The 16,705-nt window shown below is 39.3% G+C and overlaps 1 protein-coding gene across 2 annotated transcripts in view; it reads right to left on the minus strand.

The window, feature by feature from the left end:
* pip5k1bb (phosphatidylinositol-4-phosphate 5-kinase, type I, beta b) overlaps positions 1 to 16,705 on the minus strand; it is a 31,527-nt gene that overhangs the window by 13,162 nt on the left and 1,660 nt on the right. The window contains exons 1-7 of one of the 2 annotated variants that reach the window (XM_086076789.1): positions 11,213 to 11,408; positions 7,244 to 7,348; positions 5,180 to 5,248; positions 4,726 to 4,856; positions 2,467 to 2,584; positions 2,238 to 2,390; positions 906 to 1,205 (exon numbers count right to left, since the gene is read on the minus strand). In XM_086076789.1, coding sequence (XP_085932915.1) covers positions 906 to 1,205; positions 2,238 to 2,390; positions 2,467 to 2,584; positions 4,726 to 4,856; positions 5,180 to 5,248 — 771 coding nt within the window. In that variant the 5' untranslated portion in view covers positions 7,244 to 7,348; positions 11,213 to 11,408. Of the gene's footprint in view, positions 1 to 905; positions 1,206 to 2,237; positions 2,391 to 2,466; positions 2,585 to 4,725; positions 4,857 to 5,179; positions 5,249 to 7,243; positions 7,349 to 11,212; positions 11,409 to 16,705 lie in introns of those variants that run through there. The other variant, XM_086076788.1, reaches the window with a different exon arrangement.

Genomic DNA, 16,705 nt, shown 5'->3' on the forward strand with positions numbered 1-16,705 from the left:
ATGTCTTAATCTCATTCCATGTTTGCCCAGATGTCATTTAGTGAAACAGCCACAGAGAGACAAGAGCAAAGAGCCGAGGGGAAACTGGGAGCTTAGACAGAACACGCAGTTCTTCCCAGGCACACGGGGTTCTATTAATATAATATTTGAATAAGCTACAAGAGACACAATGAAAAAAAACAACCTCCACCAATTCTATAACTAAATACTTAGCCACCTAAATAAAGAAAGTGCATCTAAAAAGTCTACACACACCTGAATACTTGTTAGGATTTTGTGGTAAAAAAAGAAGAAAAAAAGAAGTGTCTCGTAACCTGTTTGACTAAATTGAATTAATCGGTTATACTTTTCAAGGGAGGAAGTAAAAATAAACAATGGAAATATTGTAGTTGCACAAGTGTACACCCCCGCTTTAACTGATCATGTTAAATGGGAGTCAGCACACATCTGCCACAATTTAAAATGGGCTTTTCTTGCACCCCCCTCCCACCCCAAAAATGTATTGCTACTTTATTATCATAATTCTATTTTTTCTTTTTTCTTTTTTTTAAATAAACATACAGCTGCGATTGGCTGGCAACCAGTTCAGGGTGTACGCCGCCTACTGCCTGAAGCCAGCTGGGATAGGCTCTAGCGCCCCCCATGACGCTTGTGAGGAATAAGCGGTTAATTTGTGTATATTAGTATATTTGATTTATATCATGTATTTAAGCGTGGTGCAACCTGATGGCATTGGTGGAATATTTTGAGGCATAAAGGAATGTTATTTCACCAGGAATTACTTGACCTACGAAGAAATTCTAATCATGCTGATGATAAAAAAATAAAAATAAAATAAATCTAATGTCCATCATCATTCTTTCCACTGAGGAAAAGCTTTGGTATGTAAAAGGATTTCCACGTACCCGGCAGTCTCTCTGCAGAGTCTTCATCAGATTGGTGTAGGTCTCAGCGTCGAAGTAAAGCCCTTCTTCGTGCATGTCCTGGAAGTCCAGATCTTTGAAGGTCGGACAGGCCTTTTCTCTCTCCTTCCTGGACGCTCGTCGTTTGTACGTCGATCCTTTCAGATCGTATTTATAGTGCATTTTAACCGAGCGAGGCAGCACATTGTTCATAACCACCAGGCGGATGTTGATGCCTCCCGACTGGATACAGTACAGTCCGTAAAATTTGGGGAGTAAGGTGCGTGGGTTCTGGTTCAGGTTCTGTGAGGGGACAAGACAACCAGAAATTGGTTGAGGACAACTTGTATTGACGTACATTTGATGTTTTTAAAATAAACTGTGCTACATGTTAACTTGCACGTGCAGTGAAGTACATGTAGTATAGTACAAGCACTTTAGCTAACTTTGAAAAGTAATACCCAAACTTTTTTGCCCTAAGTGGGAGGTAGGGAGCGCTACCAGTGAGCTAGAATTCTGGGCAGCCGACACAGCTCAACACCTTATTTGAACGCTTATCTTATTTGGAAGATTTAAAAAAATAATAATTTTTGCGTGAGCAAACGAATATCTCGGCGAGCGATGGTGACTTGGCAGTCGGAGTGAAGCCCGTTGAGCGACGCCGACAGACCGAGCGAGCTGGATTTAGCCGTAACAGCTAACGAGAGCGGCTAGCGGGAGTTAGCCGGAGTCATAGGCTGGAGTGGCTAACAAGAGCGGCTAGCGGGAGAAGCTAGTAAAAGGTTGTGAGAGCAAAGCAGAAAGTGACAAGCGGCAGGAGCCCAAATCACGGGAATCAGCGACGTCCACCTGCAGGCCCGAGCAGTGGAAAGTAAGCAGCGATCGACTCATTGGGTCCGACACTCGATGCGAGCACCACCTTGGCTAACTACATTCGCTAAGTTGTCCTTTGGGCATCAGTAGCAGGGAGATGTCGGCGAAACATGTCAGCCTCTTGTAAGGTGAGACTCCAGCCATGTAATCTAATTAGTGAATACTAGACCTACCATTATAGAAAACAATGTACATTGAAGATATATTTTTTTGCTTATTATTGAAATCAACAGTGGGTTTTTAAATTGAATGAATTATTAGTTCACCACTAGATAGCCCTAAAGATTACACACTGTGGCTTTAAGTATCTGTTTCAAGCTTCGCAGGAAAAAAAAAGCAGTAGAATATGTGATTAATTGCGATTAACTGAGCAATTAATTAGTTAAAATTTTTAATCGCTCGACACCACTAATAAATCATGATTCAATTGTAACACTGTAACTGAATTTGTATATGACTTACCATATAGTATCCAGGAAGTAACCTCTGGAGGAATTTCGCCTCTTTGTGCTGGACTGTTTTGATGATAAACTCATCGTCGCTAGTCAAGTAGAAGAGAGAACCACTGGCTCCGGGGTTGGTCAGCTCAATCAGAGGCTCATTGACGAGTGAGTACTGAAAAAGGAAAAATATCAACAAAATCAAATCATTTGTGGAACTGAGAGAGTAAGAGTTGCCAGCAAGGCCTTACCAGGTAGTCATCAGGTTTGATGCCAAACAGGTCCCTGAAATAGCGGAAGGCCAGCGGTGCGTAGGTCTTGAAGCGGAAGTCGGGATAATGATGTGCAGGGGTCAAGTTGCTTCCTTCACTGGGATGCAGAAAAACAGCCGAGACGGCAAAAAAAGAAAAAAAAAGAAAAAATAATACACCTTGTTAATTTGTGTGAGGCAGGATACATGAAGAGAATCTCAAGATCATTCAAAGCATTCCTAACGTTGACATAGTTTGCCTTTTGATTATAGTAAATAAGCAAGCACACTGAGGTCAATTATAAAGAAGCATGATTCATTTGTATTGAGTATGTTCTCCAATTACACCATCAACCGTAACAGCGTCTGTAAATACGAGCCCTGTGTCCCCGCAGGGATGAGAAAACAACACAAACATGATAACCGACTCTTGTATTGTCTTGAATGTAATACTAGGGCTGACCTTTCCCAGAAATGTCGCCAAATCCTGTTTTGTAACTAATCTAACCTGAATGTCAAGGAAACGCAGCCGATAAGCGTGTAAAATCTTTCCATTTCTGTGCTATTCTAGGAAAATGTATGTCTTCCACGGCGGTTTTAAAGCTTGTAAACATTGTGCTCAATTAGATCAACTTCTTGCTAAGTGGCTGTTTTGAACTGGGGTTATATTCTGTAAGAGGACCCATAAGGCATTGCTGTGTAACACTACACTTGACTCTAAAGTGTTAGCTGACTACTCTGTTTAGTGTGTAACCACAAGAACAATTGGCATTGACAAAAGGGCAGCTAACGCCTCGCATGGAAACAATTTAGCAACGCACGCCTTGAAATACTTCCTTTAGTCTAATTATGAGTCGCGTGTGAGCGTGAGTATTCCGGTTGTGATCACCAATGTGAGGTGTCATCTAGAGTGATTCAGAGTGAGACTGACGGGGCCAAAAGGTCAAAACAACAAGAACCTCAAGGAGTATTGGGTGGGAAGAAAAAAGAAATAAAAGCATCTCCATCAGTCAGCCGTCCGTCTCTTGAGACGCTCTCATATTGTGAAGTGGAAGCGTTTGCTTTTTTTTTGTTCCTGTGTGGCTGCCATATTCGTCCTTTCCACTGCTAAGCTTACCGGTTGGCCTCAAACTATGCTGTATTTTGCAACAAATGTCTCAGTGACTTTCAAGCATGCGTCATTGCAAGGTGGAAAATCAAGGTCAATATTTAAAAGGACAACAGTTGACAGGACATTTGCAGGCTGTTTGCATATGCAGGTGCACCAGAAAAAAGTTCAACAAAACACTTCCAGGTAAAACTGGTTCTATAAACCAAGACAAATGACTAACTTTCTAACTAACTAAACGCATCAAATAGAAATAGGTATGAATAATAAATGATTATATTCAAATTTGAATGACCAGTTTGTATAATGACTGTAACTTAGAAACAATTAAGATTTCAGTAGTCTATTGAAATAAATATACCGTATCCAACATCTTTGTTAAGAGCAATGATCATTTCAGTTATCGATTAATTTAACCATTATTTTTTTCAGTTAATTGATGAATCAGATTTTCTAAAAATGTTGACATTTTCCAAACATTATTTTAAATTGACAGTGCACAAACAAATGAATTACGATACAGTTACTGATTTGGTCTGTAATTATTTTATTTTGGTTTGAAATGAAGATAATCAGTCTGCTTTCATGGAGCACTACAGAAATTGGAGAACATTTGTATAATTGAAAATTTAATTAAATGACTCATTAAAAAAATAACAAATAATGAAGTAATAGTACTATTTAATAAAATAATAAAAATGATTATCAAATTAATTTTTTTTTGTAAAAAATAGTCATTAATAAAAAGATACTGCAATTTTCACGGACATGGACTATGGATAAAAATGACAGTTAAGACAAAAATATTTGGTTCCACAATGTTTTTTATAAAATATAATGCCTTCATAAATTGGCATGATAAAATACCAGAACACTTGTGGCAGCAGCATTAATTACATTTTCAACAGGTTTCCTACATTTCTCTCATTTGCTACGCATCAGCCAAACAGCAGCCTGTTTCCACCTACGCAAAATCAACTTTAATGGCACTGTATGATTCACTGGCTCTTTTAAAGACATAACCTTGGGTTCATGCAATCGTCTGGTATCAACCTTTTCATGAAAAATAGTAAAAGCGTTTCAGAAAATTGCACCAATTACGAGCACTTTCGTGGCTGCATGTTACTGTGCTAAAACTCTGTTCGCACTGACCTGGGCAGAAAGACGCTCTCCACCACATAGAAATCTTGCATAAGCACATCTCTGTCAGGTTTTGAGGTGAGGTTTCCAACTGTATAGCCAATGCCCAGCTGAATGGCTCCCTTTAAGGCCGATGACGTCGTCTTGCGAGAGAAAACAAAAGCGTTATTGCCTGTCACTGGCGTACCCATTGCACGCATATGTAGCTACGTTTCCCGAAAAAATTGTGACAAATGTGAACGATAAGCGATGCTATCGCAACGCTGAAACAACAAATGAAGAAAGTGAGCATTGTAAATTGTAACTGTGGGTTATACATTATGCATGTTATAGCAATCGCTATACAAAGTGGAGCCTGTGATGTTGTACAAAGAGGAATTCAACCAAAATTTGTGTGCGTGTGAGTGTGTGTGTGGGGGGGGGGGGGGGGGGTTAAGCCTCTGCAGGAGCAAAGTTTATTTATTACCTTCTTGTATGTTTTCTCTCTATTGGAACTCCAAGCACCCCCAATCCCATTTTCCGTTGTGGTTGACATCTGAAAGAAAAGGTCACTTGTCATAAATCCAATTAGCCACAAACTACTGCATATGATAATCATAGGTTGCATAAAATGAGTGGATCATCATCTTGTTAATATGTGCGACTTTATTTAGAAGATCTGCTGAACCCGGAAGAAAGTAAAGGTTGGCTCTGAGCGACGACAAGACAGGGTCGCCGTGGCAACATCTCAATAACAAGGTAGACAATGCCCCCGAAGCACACCTTGCTTTATTGCCCCTCGAAATGACACCAATACAAGACTTGAAACAAGCGATTTGAGACCAAATCAGTTTACAGATGAATTTGCAACACCGATCACTTCCACTAAGGAGGTTTTGATTAACAGCCAATTGTTGTGATTTTGCAGAAGGTTGAAACATGAGGCTAGGACGCGACCCCGGTATCTGTCTTCCTATTTTAGCTTTTTGTTGTTGTTAACTCGATTTGGTGTTGCTCTAATAGGATTGGCCTTGGCGGAGGTCTGCGCTCTGCACTCTAGCAGGTGCTGTTTTTTTTTTTTAAATCTGTCTCCACCATTAACCATGCAAGAGAGTTTTCCCACATTTTACACAATCTATGATAAAAAAAAAAAGTCTTGAATAATATTTCGATCATGAATAACGTAACATGAACACACAGTGTAACACGGACATTTATTGAATAAGAATTAAACGGTTTGCTGCTTACCGAGAGACAATGATAACATTTTAAATGGCTAGTGTTAAGGCTTTAAGTTATTGCTACAACCATCATACATCATACATCTGGATTCTCAAGCAGGAACGGTTAACGCCTATATCAATATTTTAGCTCTTGTTTGAACTTCCTTATTCTATTTTTATTTTCACAAATCTTGGGATTTATTGGGCAAAATTGGCTCCTTTAAAGTCATTTAAGTGTGAATACAGCCAAGTCTGAAAATATCGGCAAATATTCGGCATTTTGCAAATGTTTGCAAAACTTTTTATCTTTTTTTTCTTTTCTTTTTTATCTGACGGTAAGAGATCCATTTAAAAATGTTAACCGCAGGTAACTATTTATTGACATTTTCAGTTAACTTTATAAGAGATGCTGCTCACCCTGCAAACACGGTGCATCTTTTGTTTATCTTTGAATTAAAACAAAGAGAAAGTTTAAAATGTCAATTATTGAGAAATTTTGTAAAAACATATTAACTGTAAAAAACTATTGGAAACTACCAAATTTTGTGTTTAAGTTTTCATGTAACTTTTTAAGACAGACTGATGACACTGGGAGCTCCTTGAAATTTGTATTAGAATTTTAAAACAAAGATGTCTCTTGTTTTATTAAATAAAAAATAAATACTTCAACATTTTGCAAATTTGAAATTGTTGGAATTTGTATTTTTAAGAATTTTTACGCCAGTATTTTTCCCCTTTTTACTGAAAATTAATATTGGCTTCAAATAACAGCCTCCTTGACTACTAATTATCGGTATTGGTCGATCTCTAATCATCAGCTCAAAATGCTGCTGGAATTCATATTTCTGCAACTGCATTTTGATCTGTTTGTTTGTAGCTACGTGATGGAAAAAAAGAAAAATTGTTGAATGTTGTCATTTATAGTTATGTATTCGGATTGATCGACTAGAATAGTGCAATTAAAAAACATAATTTAATATTATTGTGTCAAATATTTGTGTTTGATTAAAATTAGAATAAATCATAACTCTTTTACCTAATTCGATTGCATAACGTCCTTGGTTTGCAATAATCATGACCCCACCATTTATTATTAAAAAGCACTTGTTATAAGAAGTCATCATGTTTATGTTGAACAGCGCACAATGACTTCACTAGCATAGATTAGTGACATCGACTAGCGTCTGTTCTGATGTATGTACAAAATCAGGTTATGACGTCAATGTGTTAAATTCTACTTAAGTACAATAAAGTATTTGTACTCTGTTGCACGTTTTGGGTGTATGATCTGTGTGCGAAATGTTTATTGTCACATCTGTAATGTTTACCTTGCTTAAAGAAAAGCTGCGTCCATTAAACAGATATTAAGGCAACATCTCTTGATCGCCAGGTTGCGTGATTATCCACGGTGAGATGTACAGTATGTCAGGAGCCTGAATAGGAACAGAGATGTAGAATTAGTCAGTTACGCAGAGTGGAAAGCATGCGTCAATCATGCTCACAGCCCCTTTAAATGGTAACGTGAGGGTGGAAAGGAATGTTTCCACTAAGTAAGAGTTAACAGTTCATAAAGGCAGAAGAGCAACAGAGAAAGTCTGAAAGGGGTGTACAGTACAACAAAAAGCATATTGAGCAGCACACCAGATGCACGGGTCATTTCCTTCATGTTTTCCATACATTTGACATTGTATAAGTACATTTTGGCCTCATGTCCACACGGCAAGTATGATTGGCCAGCATGCTCACATGACGTACAGAACTGATTTATTGTTTTCATTTGTGGTTGGGCAACTTTACATCAGTGTGCGATATTCCGGAGTGACGCCATTTCGCAACCAGTCCCCTTCGATTCGGAAAGAGCACACAGACAATTAAAAATAACCTTTTTAAAGTTTCTGATTAAAATGTTGGGGCCGGTAGCACATAACAACGAATTGCATTCCACGTATGATTTTGGAACAACCATTGTCTCTGATTGGTGTCAACCATGTTTGAGGTTTTAGTACACTTGTGAGGACAAAGCGCGAGATATATGTGCCTCGGTGTTATCCGACTGCAGTTGAAGAAGCATGAGGTGAGGTGTAAAAAAAAAAAAATCAACAGCAACGTTTAGCCGTCGTCTGATAAGACAAGTCTGCAGTGGCCTCACCACCTGCATATAAATGCTACACAAAGCTGCAAGTTCCAGAGCACTTTTCCACTTAATTCCCACTTATCCATGATTGTGGGTCTTCATGATTCGTTTTTTCTTAATCTTTGAGGAAACTCCCACAAAACACTGCAACTACTATATGAAGGCAGTGTTGTCAAAACTATACGAAGGTAGCGATCCATTGATCCGAGCGTATGACTGCGAGGAATGTTAATAAGCCAGCAGGCGAGGTGCGTTTGGCTGTCTGCTCTCTGGCCCGGGTGAAGAGGCAGTTCTATAGTGCTGTTTCGCCCTCCCTCGCTCACCAGCTTACTCTCACCTGACCTCTCCACCCAGCTGGTGGGTGCTCCAACAGACGTTTCCAGAACAATCCACGAAGAGGCCCGTAGCTGGAGCAAACAACAGATTGCTGTTGTTTGCCGCAACAAAAGAGAGGACAGACCGATGGCTGCATCAGCCCGTCGTTTCTTACTGTAATTATGTAACCCAATGCGCGCTCGAAGGCATCTGGCCTTGGACAGATATGCTACCACCCTTTAAATAAATACATATACTGAAATGCAGAGCTTCGACAGACAATGTTAGGATTTCTTGTTAGTCGAAATTGAAATCAAACAAGCACTCTTTCCCCAAACAGTCCTGCCAAGGAAAATATGCGCCGGGAGCAGAAATGCACTCTGGTATGATAAAAATGCAATGTTTCCGAATTGGCTGAATGCCAATGTAATAGACTCTTGCCGGTCAGCTGATCATTGGTATTGACAGTAAAAAGAGGAATGAGTTTGCTCAAACGTCACAGGATGCTCCACCCTAGTTTCATTACATCTGTTGTAATCTTCACCGCTGAAGTTACTCTCATTTTCATCACTGTTCATTTTTAGGGTTACGTAAGAACGACTTTCAGATTACTGCTTACCAAATTGTTTCTCTGAGAATAGGATTATGCAAAAACTAGAAAATTAAAAACTTTCACAAAGCGTTGTAGCGTGATGGGCCTTGGCACTAGTGGGTACTAATAAGTACCGAGTACTAGCAGGTAGGTACTAGTAGGTACAAGGTACTAATCGGTAGCAGGTCCTAGCGGGTTCCAGTATGTACCAGGTACTAGTAGCTACTATTTGGTACCAGGTACTAGTAGGTATCAAGTATTAGTAGGTAGTACCTATACCTATTAGGTAATATTAGATACTATTAGGAACCAGTTACTAGTAGGTGCCCTGTACTAGCAGGTACTGTTAGGTACCAAGTATTTTTAGGTATCAAGTACTAGTGGGCACAAATAGGTACCAGATATTAGGTGGCACTAGTAGGTGCTAGTGGGTACTAGTAGCCATGTATTAGTTGGCAACTTGGCACTAGTTGATACCAGGTACTAATTGGCACTAGTAGGTACCAGGTACTAGAAGGTAGGGATTAACGCTAACTGCCACAATATTGTCGTTGTCGTCGTCATTTCACGATATTATAAGCAAAACATTTTTTTTTTAAAAGTCAGGTTGATTTCCATGCACCATGGTGGCTATTTTTTTTTAGTGCAGTTTCATTTTTTATTTTTGTACAGAAACTTAATGGCAAAATATAATAGTACACGTCAGCACAGAAGCACATTAGGATTGTATGGCTGTGGCAGAGGTCTGCACTCGTGCCATTTTTGTTGACTCAGAACTACGTCCTAGTAGTAATATTAACATCACTGAACTGTGATCTGGACATTAGGCCTGAGGCATGTTTTCTCACTAAAGCTCTACTACGCAGATTTGACAAATGGGCTCCGTTTTTCTTCAGTCCCTAGATAGTATTGGATTACTGTATCAGATGGGAGACTGTAATGCAGAATCAGTAAACGAGCAACCAAAACTAGGCTTCGTACTGGGCCTTATGACCTTCACCATCCAAAACACTGCCCGTTAGATCAAATCTCTGGACAGCAATGGATTCAACCAAGAAGAAATTCTGGGAATCTCGTTTGCCTGGGGATCAAATTAAATAGCTCTGATCATTTGATTCCACGGCCAAATCAAATGTGTAAATGAAGCAAGTACAAGACAACAAACAAAGTGTATCTCCTGAGGGCGGCAGTGTGTAATGTGTATACGTTGTGTGTAATGTGTATACGTTGTGTGTAGCAGCACTTTGTATTTCTGTCACCTTGGGTGTGTCAGTGGCTTAGTTGTGTTGGAAAATACAGTAGTCACTTCTGTTACGGATCACACAGCAAGCGACACAGTGCTGCGTGCGGGCCCCCACGACACTAGCTGGAAATAAGTCCAAAATAACATGACATGAATTAATGCTCACTGGCCATAAAATTCAGCACAATCTAATGGCATATTGTGAGGATCTACATCAGTTTTTTTGAATTTATTCACTAGTGGTGCCGGTTTCGTGGTCATGTGGGCCATCAGGTTTTGGTGAGGTTCCTGCATAAAGGTGCATGTTACATGATAATGTGTGATTTATTTTTCCTGTTTGAGTTCACAATAGGTTCATTCAGAAGACGTTTGAGCTCTACAGAGTGCCCTGTAAAGTTTTGGGCAAATCGTTGTAGCCGTTAATTGACTAGACTATGGAGATGAGGAAATGTAATTAAAAGCAGGAGGAAGTGCAAGAAGACTTATTTCAGGGAGGAAAAGTGACCCTGGTGTGCTTGTCCTTGAAACTAAGCAGGAACAGTTCCTGTAAGCAAATAGCTTCAGAATGTTGATCACCTGCCTACTTTGTTCTTTTCACGTTGAGGATTGTTTTGTCTCGACAGTTACATAAAGGTAACGCATTGCCGTCACGTATTGTACAGAATGTATAGACAAGAGTCATAATAGTGCCACCTCTAAACAACACCATGGGCATGCCAACATGTGTTACCCATACAAAACTCGAGTTGACCTTTCACGAGCAATGTGAACAGATTCGATGAGCTCAAGTAACGACGAGACAAAAAGCTCGTCCATTTGTAGTGTTTGGCTGCTTGCTTACCTCCCACTGCGACAAATTAGAATGAGACAGATTATATTCATAGCGAAGCCATTGCGTTGTGTAGTCTACACTCTTAACAATGAAGTCTATTTTAACAAGCACAATCACGCACAGTGGCTCCATTGACTGCACTCATTTCTGTTGGTGTAAAACATACAAAAGCACAACAAACCCTAGGAGAGGCCCGTGGATACGCTACTCTCAGCTCTTCTCTCCGGTTCCATTCTGCTCGACAAGCTAGCGAGGCCGAGGTATGTCCAGCAAGTCACATGAACCCAACCGAGCTAAGAAAACATGAGACCAGATCGTCCAAAAGAGGCAAGTGGCACAAAAGAAAACGCTCTGAGTTACAGAGTGGACTCGCTATATTGACCAATGACATCAGTGACATGCCGTTTACACCTTTGTCTCAGTTGCTAACGTGACATGAAAAACATCATATCAAACATCATATAACCAATGATATGAAAGAGGGAGAAAGATTAACTTGAGCTTGCCCTCTCGAAACCCGTTCAGGTTTACACGCGAGTCAAACAATCAATATTCCACCTTTGATTTCTAAACTATGTACTGTACCTGTTCGAAACAATGGAAACACAATTAGTCTGTCACAACATTCTTAACGTTGGCTGTGTATTTATTTATTTATGTTTTGTCGGCTTCAGCCATATTGTACTGAGCTGCCGGGACAGAGAGTTTTCTTTGTCACATTTCTTGCTCTATGATTGTGATTACAGTTTTCTTTGTTACTTTTGTACAAAACACTCCAAAAAGGAAAAGAACGCCTGACATATCACCACACATTTCAAAGTCACCTGACGCCATGCACGATGAAGAGATTTTCACAAACTTTTTTTTCTCTCCAGAAAATGTGTTCAAATTCCAATGTAAAAATAAAAGTATGACTACCGAAATGTATTAAAGTTGAAGTCAACCTTAAACATTTTTTGACAACAATATGTTATATGTGACTTCACTAGTCTAAACATGACATTCTGATTGATTTTACATTTGTGGAAAATGAGTTTTGCAGCAAAATCCAGCCGTTTTTATCCATCTCGGGGCGTTTTGCCACTTGCTGTCGACCGAAGATGACATCACAGTTGCTCAGGGCTCAGGCAATGACCAATCACAGCTCACCTGTTTTCTGTAGCTGCACTGTGATTGGTTGTTACCTGAGACCTGAGCAACATAAATGGCAAAATGGCCGCCTTCTGAAATGGATTTAAAAAAAACGGCTGGATTTTGCTGCTTAACCCATATTCCTCTAACACAATATTAACCAAAATACCATATTTAGACAAGTGGGGCTGCATATAACATATTATTGTCCAAAAAAACAACAACATTTGGGTTGACTTCCCCTTAAAAAATAACGTATAAATGCCATGCTGACTTTAGAAATTCTTTCAATATTGCTCGTCTCCTCCATACGTCTCGGGCCCCCATTGGGTGGGCCTCTCCTTATCACTGCCATGGCAGGGGAGCAGGAGGTGGGCATGTGGGCTGAGAGCAGGACCGAAACAACAAGCACGACAACAGCGACAACAAACATCACCACCAGCGAATAACTGAAATACTTGCAAGGCTGCCAACTGTTCGCCGTGCCAGCAAGCCACCAATGGTCTAATAAGGAGCCTAATTATGCGACAATCGGGGATGCGAGGCCTTTGGAGAGGATGCAGTGGGGCCACGGAGGGGAAGTCGTTATGAAATTTAGCCTGCTCTAAAGATCATGCAACTGACACTGCTATTTGTTGACAACGTACTAGTTTCACAGTTCTCGCGTCCATGGCATACCATGACACTGCTCCACGAAGCAGGAAAAACTCCTTCACATGTATCAGGCCACTTTGACAAGTTACATAATGTGAGTTGTTGTCGGCGTCAGTAGAATTCACTTGAATCGCCCGACTGCACAAATCACTTTCCACATGACGAGACGAGCAATTGGGAATATCCAAATTAGGGTTGTTTGAAGCATAAAAGCTCAGAGGACATTGTATGGTTTTGTCTTTTGTTGCCATTGATGTTTTTATTTACAATCACAAGCAAACAAATGACTATTTATTCGTACGTGAATGTATCTGAATAATCTAATAAAGAGACAAAATGATGTTTTAATATTTGAAATGTCAAACCTCTAAATGTCCGATTTGGTTTGCAGTTTGCAATGGTGTACATCTGCAATGCAAACGACTGTGCTTCATTGCACGTTAGATACCACTAGATTGTAAACCTGTATTTTTAAAAGTCAACAAAATTCATCATGGTATATTTTCCAATCATGTGCTTATACTGCATTACAATAAAAAAAATCACAATAAATCACAAGTTGGAGTGTTTGAAAGTTTTGTACTGTAGCTGACTTCATATTTTTAACACCTGCTGTAGTTTGTGATCTTCCATATCTTATTGTGCGACATTTGGTGGGTGCTGCCAAGATTGAATGAACACAATAAACGGAGATAAGAGGGAACAGACCAGTCATTCTTGCAAATGAAGAACAGAAGTGAACATGTGTGCAAACCAACTAATAAGGCGTCTTCATGATTCACACGGCGGGGCCTGATAATAATAATAATAATTTATGGGCTTGTAAAACAAATGTAGTTGGCTCATAAAAAACAATGTGGTTGTCTGCTTTGTCAGTGTCCCGGCAAAACAAATGTTCGGATAGTTTCGGTCTGAGAACTGAAGCCCTCCTTGTTAAAAGCAGTACAAGATTAACCAGTTGGAGAGTAATCATTAGAGGCCAAGCCTGAGGACCTGCCACCATCTTGAGAGCATATCCATCACTTATTAACCAATCACAAACTGCTGACAGCACCGCCAACTAGCATTCCACGGAATTAAATACGGCCAAATACCGCATTTTGCGGTGGAGGCCAGTTCGTCCTGTTTTTCATGCCAATCATGTTAGACGAACAACATAAATGGAGGACCAAATATGCCCAAATAAAAAATAAATAATGAATATAATGAAATAATTAAAAACAAAAAATAAATATAAAATGGAAATAAAACGGGACAAACATAAATAAATAAATAAACGTTAAAAAAATAAATACAGAAATAAATTACTTTTATTTATGTGATTTAAAAAAAATTAATTATTGAATTATATTTTTTATATCTGTTCTTATTTTCACTTTTATTTATTTATTTTGAGGCATTTTGGTCCTCCATACATACCAGTGGCATTTTTTAATGAAAAAATGTCAGCGGACCAACCACTCCACGAACACTGCAGTACTCGACCACACTACAACGTATCGCACAAGACATTATCCAATTGTGACCTTGTATATACTGTATTGTAAAAGTATTTGAACGAAACAATCAGTTTCCAATACATGAAATGAAACTATAAACTGTTGGAAAGGCACGTAATGAAAGAAATGTCACAATTTCATCAACAGAACTAGGGATGCACAATAATGCTACTTTCAACCAATACCGATAAACCAAAAATTTAGAAAGCGCCGATGTCGATAACCGATAAGTAAGCCGATAATTGTTTGCAAAATAATTTGAATACTTGAAGGGCTGAGGAGTTGGGCACAACTTGAGCCACAAACACAACAGATGGATCAAAGTGGCATGTCTATTTTATCGGCGGATTTCTTTTAGGGATGCACGATAATATCGGTGGCTGATAATTATCGGCAATTATCGACCAATTTGACGTCAAACAGATAAACCAGATAATTAAAAAATCCGCCGATAATTATCGGCAATTATCAACCAATTTGACATCAAACAGATAAACCAGATAATAAAGAAATCCGCCGATAATTATCGGCAATTATCAACCAATTTGACATCAAACAGATAAACCAGATAATAAAGAAATCCGCCGATAATAATAGACTTGCCGCGTTGGTCTATCTGTTGTGTTACTGGTTGTCTTTGAAGCAGAGATATCAATAAAATTCAGCTTCATGGTGTGCTACACAATGTTTCGATGTATTTGTTCTTATAGTAGGACTCGAAAGTATATTTGTATTCAAGTCAATTTTGCAAACAATTATTGGCTTACTTAACGGTTATCGGCATTGGCATGTTCTAAATTATTAGTTTATCGGTATCGGTTGAAAATCGCATTATCGTGCAGCCCTCATTTCTTTATTACCTGGTTTATCTGTATGATGTCAAATTGGTTGATAATTGCCGACAATTATCGGCCGCCGATATTATCGTGCATCCCTAAACAGAACAAAGCGAGCTGGTGTTGGTACTGATAGTAAATGGATGACCAGGACATTCCCTTTGTACTAAAAAATGCGAGCATGACATGAGTGAGATAGATGGAATGGTATGACAAACGGCCTGCATTTCACTATCACAGTACAGCGAGGCATTTTTATCAGAGTGTAAGCACACACAAAAAAAACACCAATGGGGGCACACCCCTGCATGGAGACACGAGGCACGTCAGCCCCTAACAACATTATCAGGCATGAGAGTAATCGCTGGGAACTTGCGCTGACTTATGTAACTGTCTTAAATTATCCTCATATGCTTGTTATTATGCTGCAATCGCCACGGGATCCAATGGAGTCTTGTACACACAGAGCGCTCTTTGACCGACAATCACAAGACTGCGCTCGAATCCTCAGCTTGTCACAGTCATCGCCTCTTAAGCCCAGTATGTGGACAAAATATGTTAACTAATACAGTATTTATCATTGAAATTAATTAAATATACATGAATCCATTCTAGTTCCTAAATACCATACCATTTTTTTTTTATATATATTGGGACAAGTCGAAAGTGACATCAACTGTGCAGGTGTGCCTTGAAGGGGGCGTGGGCTACTAAGTAACATCTGGAACATTGCTGGCGAGTTCATGTGAGCGTCTGGACGCGAGTTTTTTTTTTTATCCTACTGTAGCCGCTCACGCGTGTTTGCATTTTGTATTTGTGGGTAGGCTATTGGTCACCGTCTAATTTTTCTAATTGTGCGCGATTGTGCTAACTTTGTCACACAACAATGATCAGCCACAAGTATACTTGTTGTTGGTGTTAAGCACATACCATTGGATTGCCCTATTCAGTTTTTTTCTTTATTTTTGCTAATCAGCTTTATTTTAGCTTGAATATTCAAGAAAAAAATGATATAGCACTATTCAACATAAAGATTGGTCTTTTAATAGGGCCTAAATCCAGTTATCTCTGTCTCTTAATTGTGTATACACTGTGGTTTAAATAAATAAGCAAGAAAACACAATGATTCCGTATGACTACTGGTACTTAAATGCACCAGGAAGGGAATGTCATTTGATGTGTCTGAGGCATGAATAAAACAGATCATCTATATGATATGATTCATGTTGACAAAAAATTAGCTTTGTAATGTGGTGGCGCATTTTACTGTTGGGAAAGATTACATAACACGCAGATGCTGCTCACGAGGACTACATTTGAGTTTAAAGAGTAACAGACTTGGCACGGGAGGTCCGGCGTTACCCCTAAACACACAGCAGAGAATTTGCATGAGCAATTTCCATTTCAAATAGTTTCAGCCGGTGCGGAATAACTCTGCTGTCTCCCAGGCAAATTCAGGATGAACACAGGAAACCACAGACCTGTCATCTACCATGATAAAACCTAAAACAAAAAGACTGGAAAATTTGTGTTTGATAGATTATTACTCTGTGG

This window comes from Leptonotus elevatus, chromosome 5 (genome assembly GCF_054856555.1).
Source record: "Leptonotus elevatus isolate MCC_2025b chromosome 5, RoL_Lele_1.0, whole genome shotgun sequence".
NCBI lineage: Eukaryota > Metazoa > Chordata > Actinopteri > Syngnathiformes > Syngnathidae > Leptonotus > Leptonotus elevatus.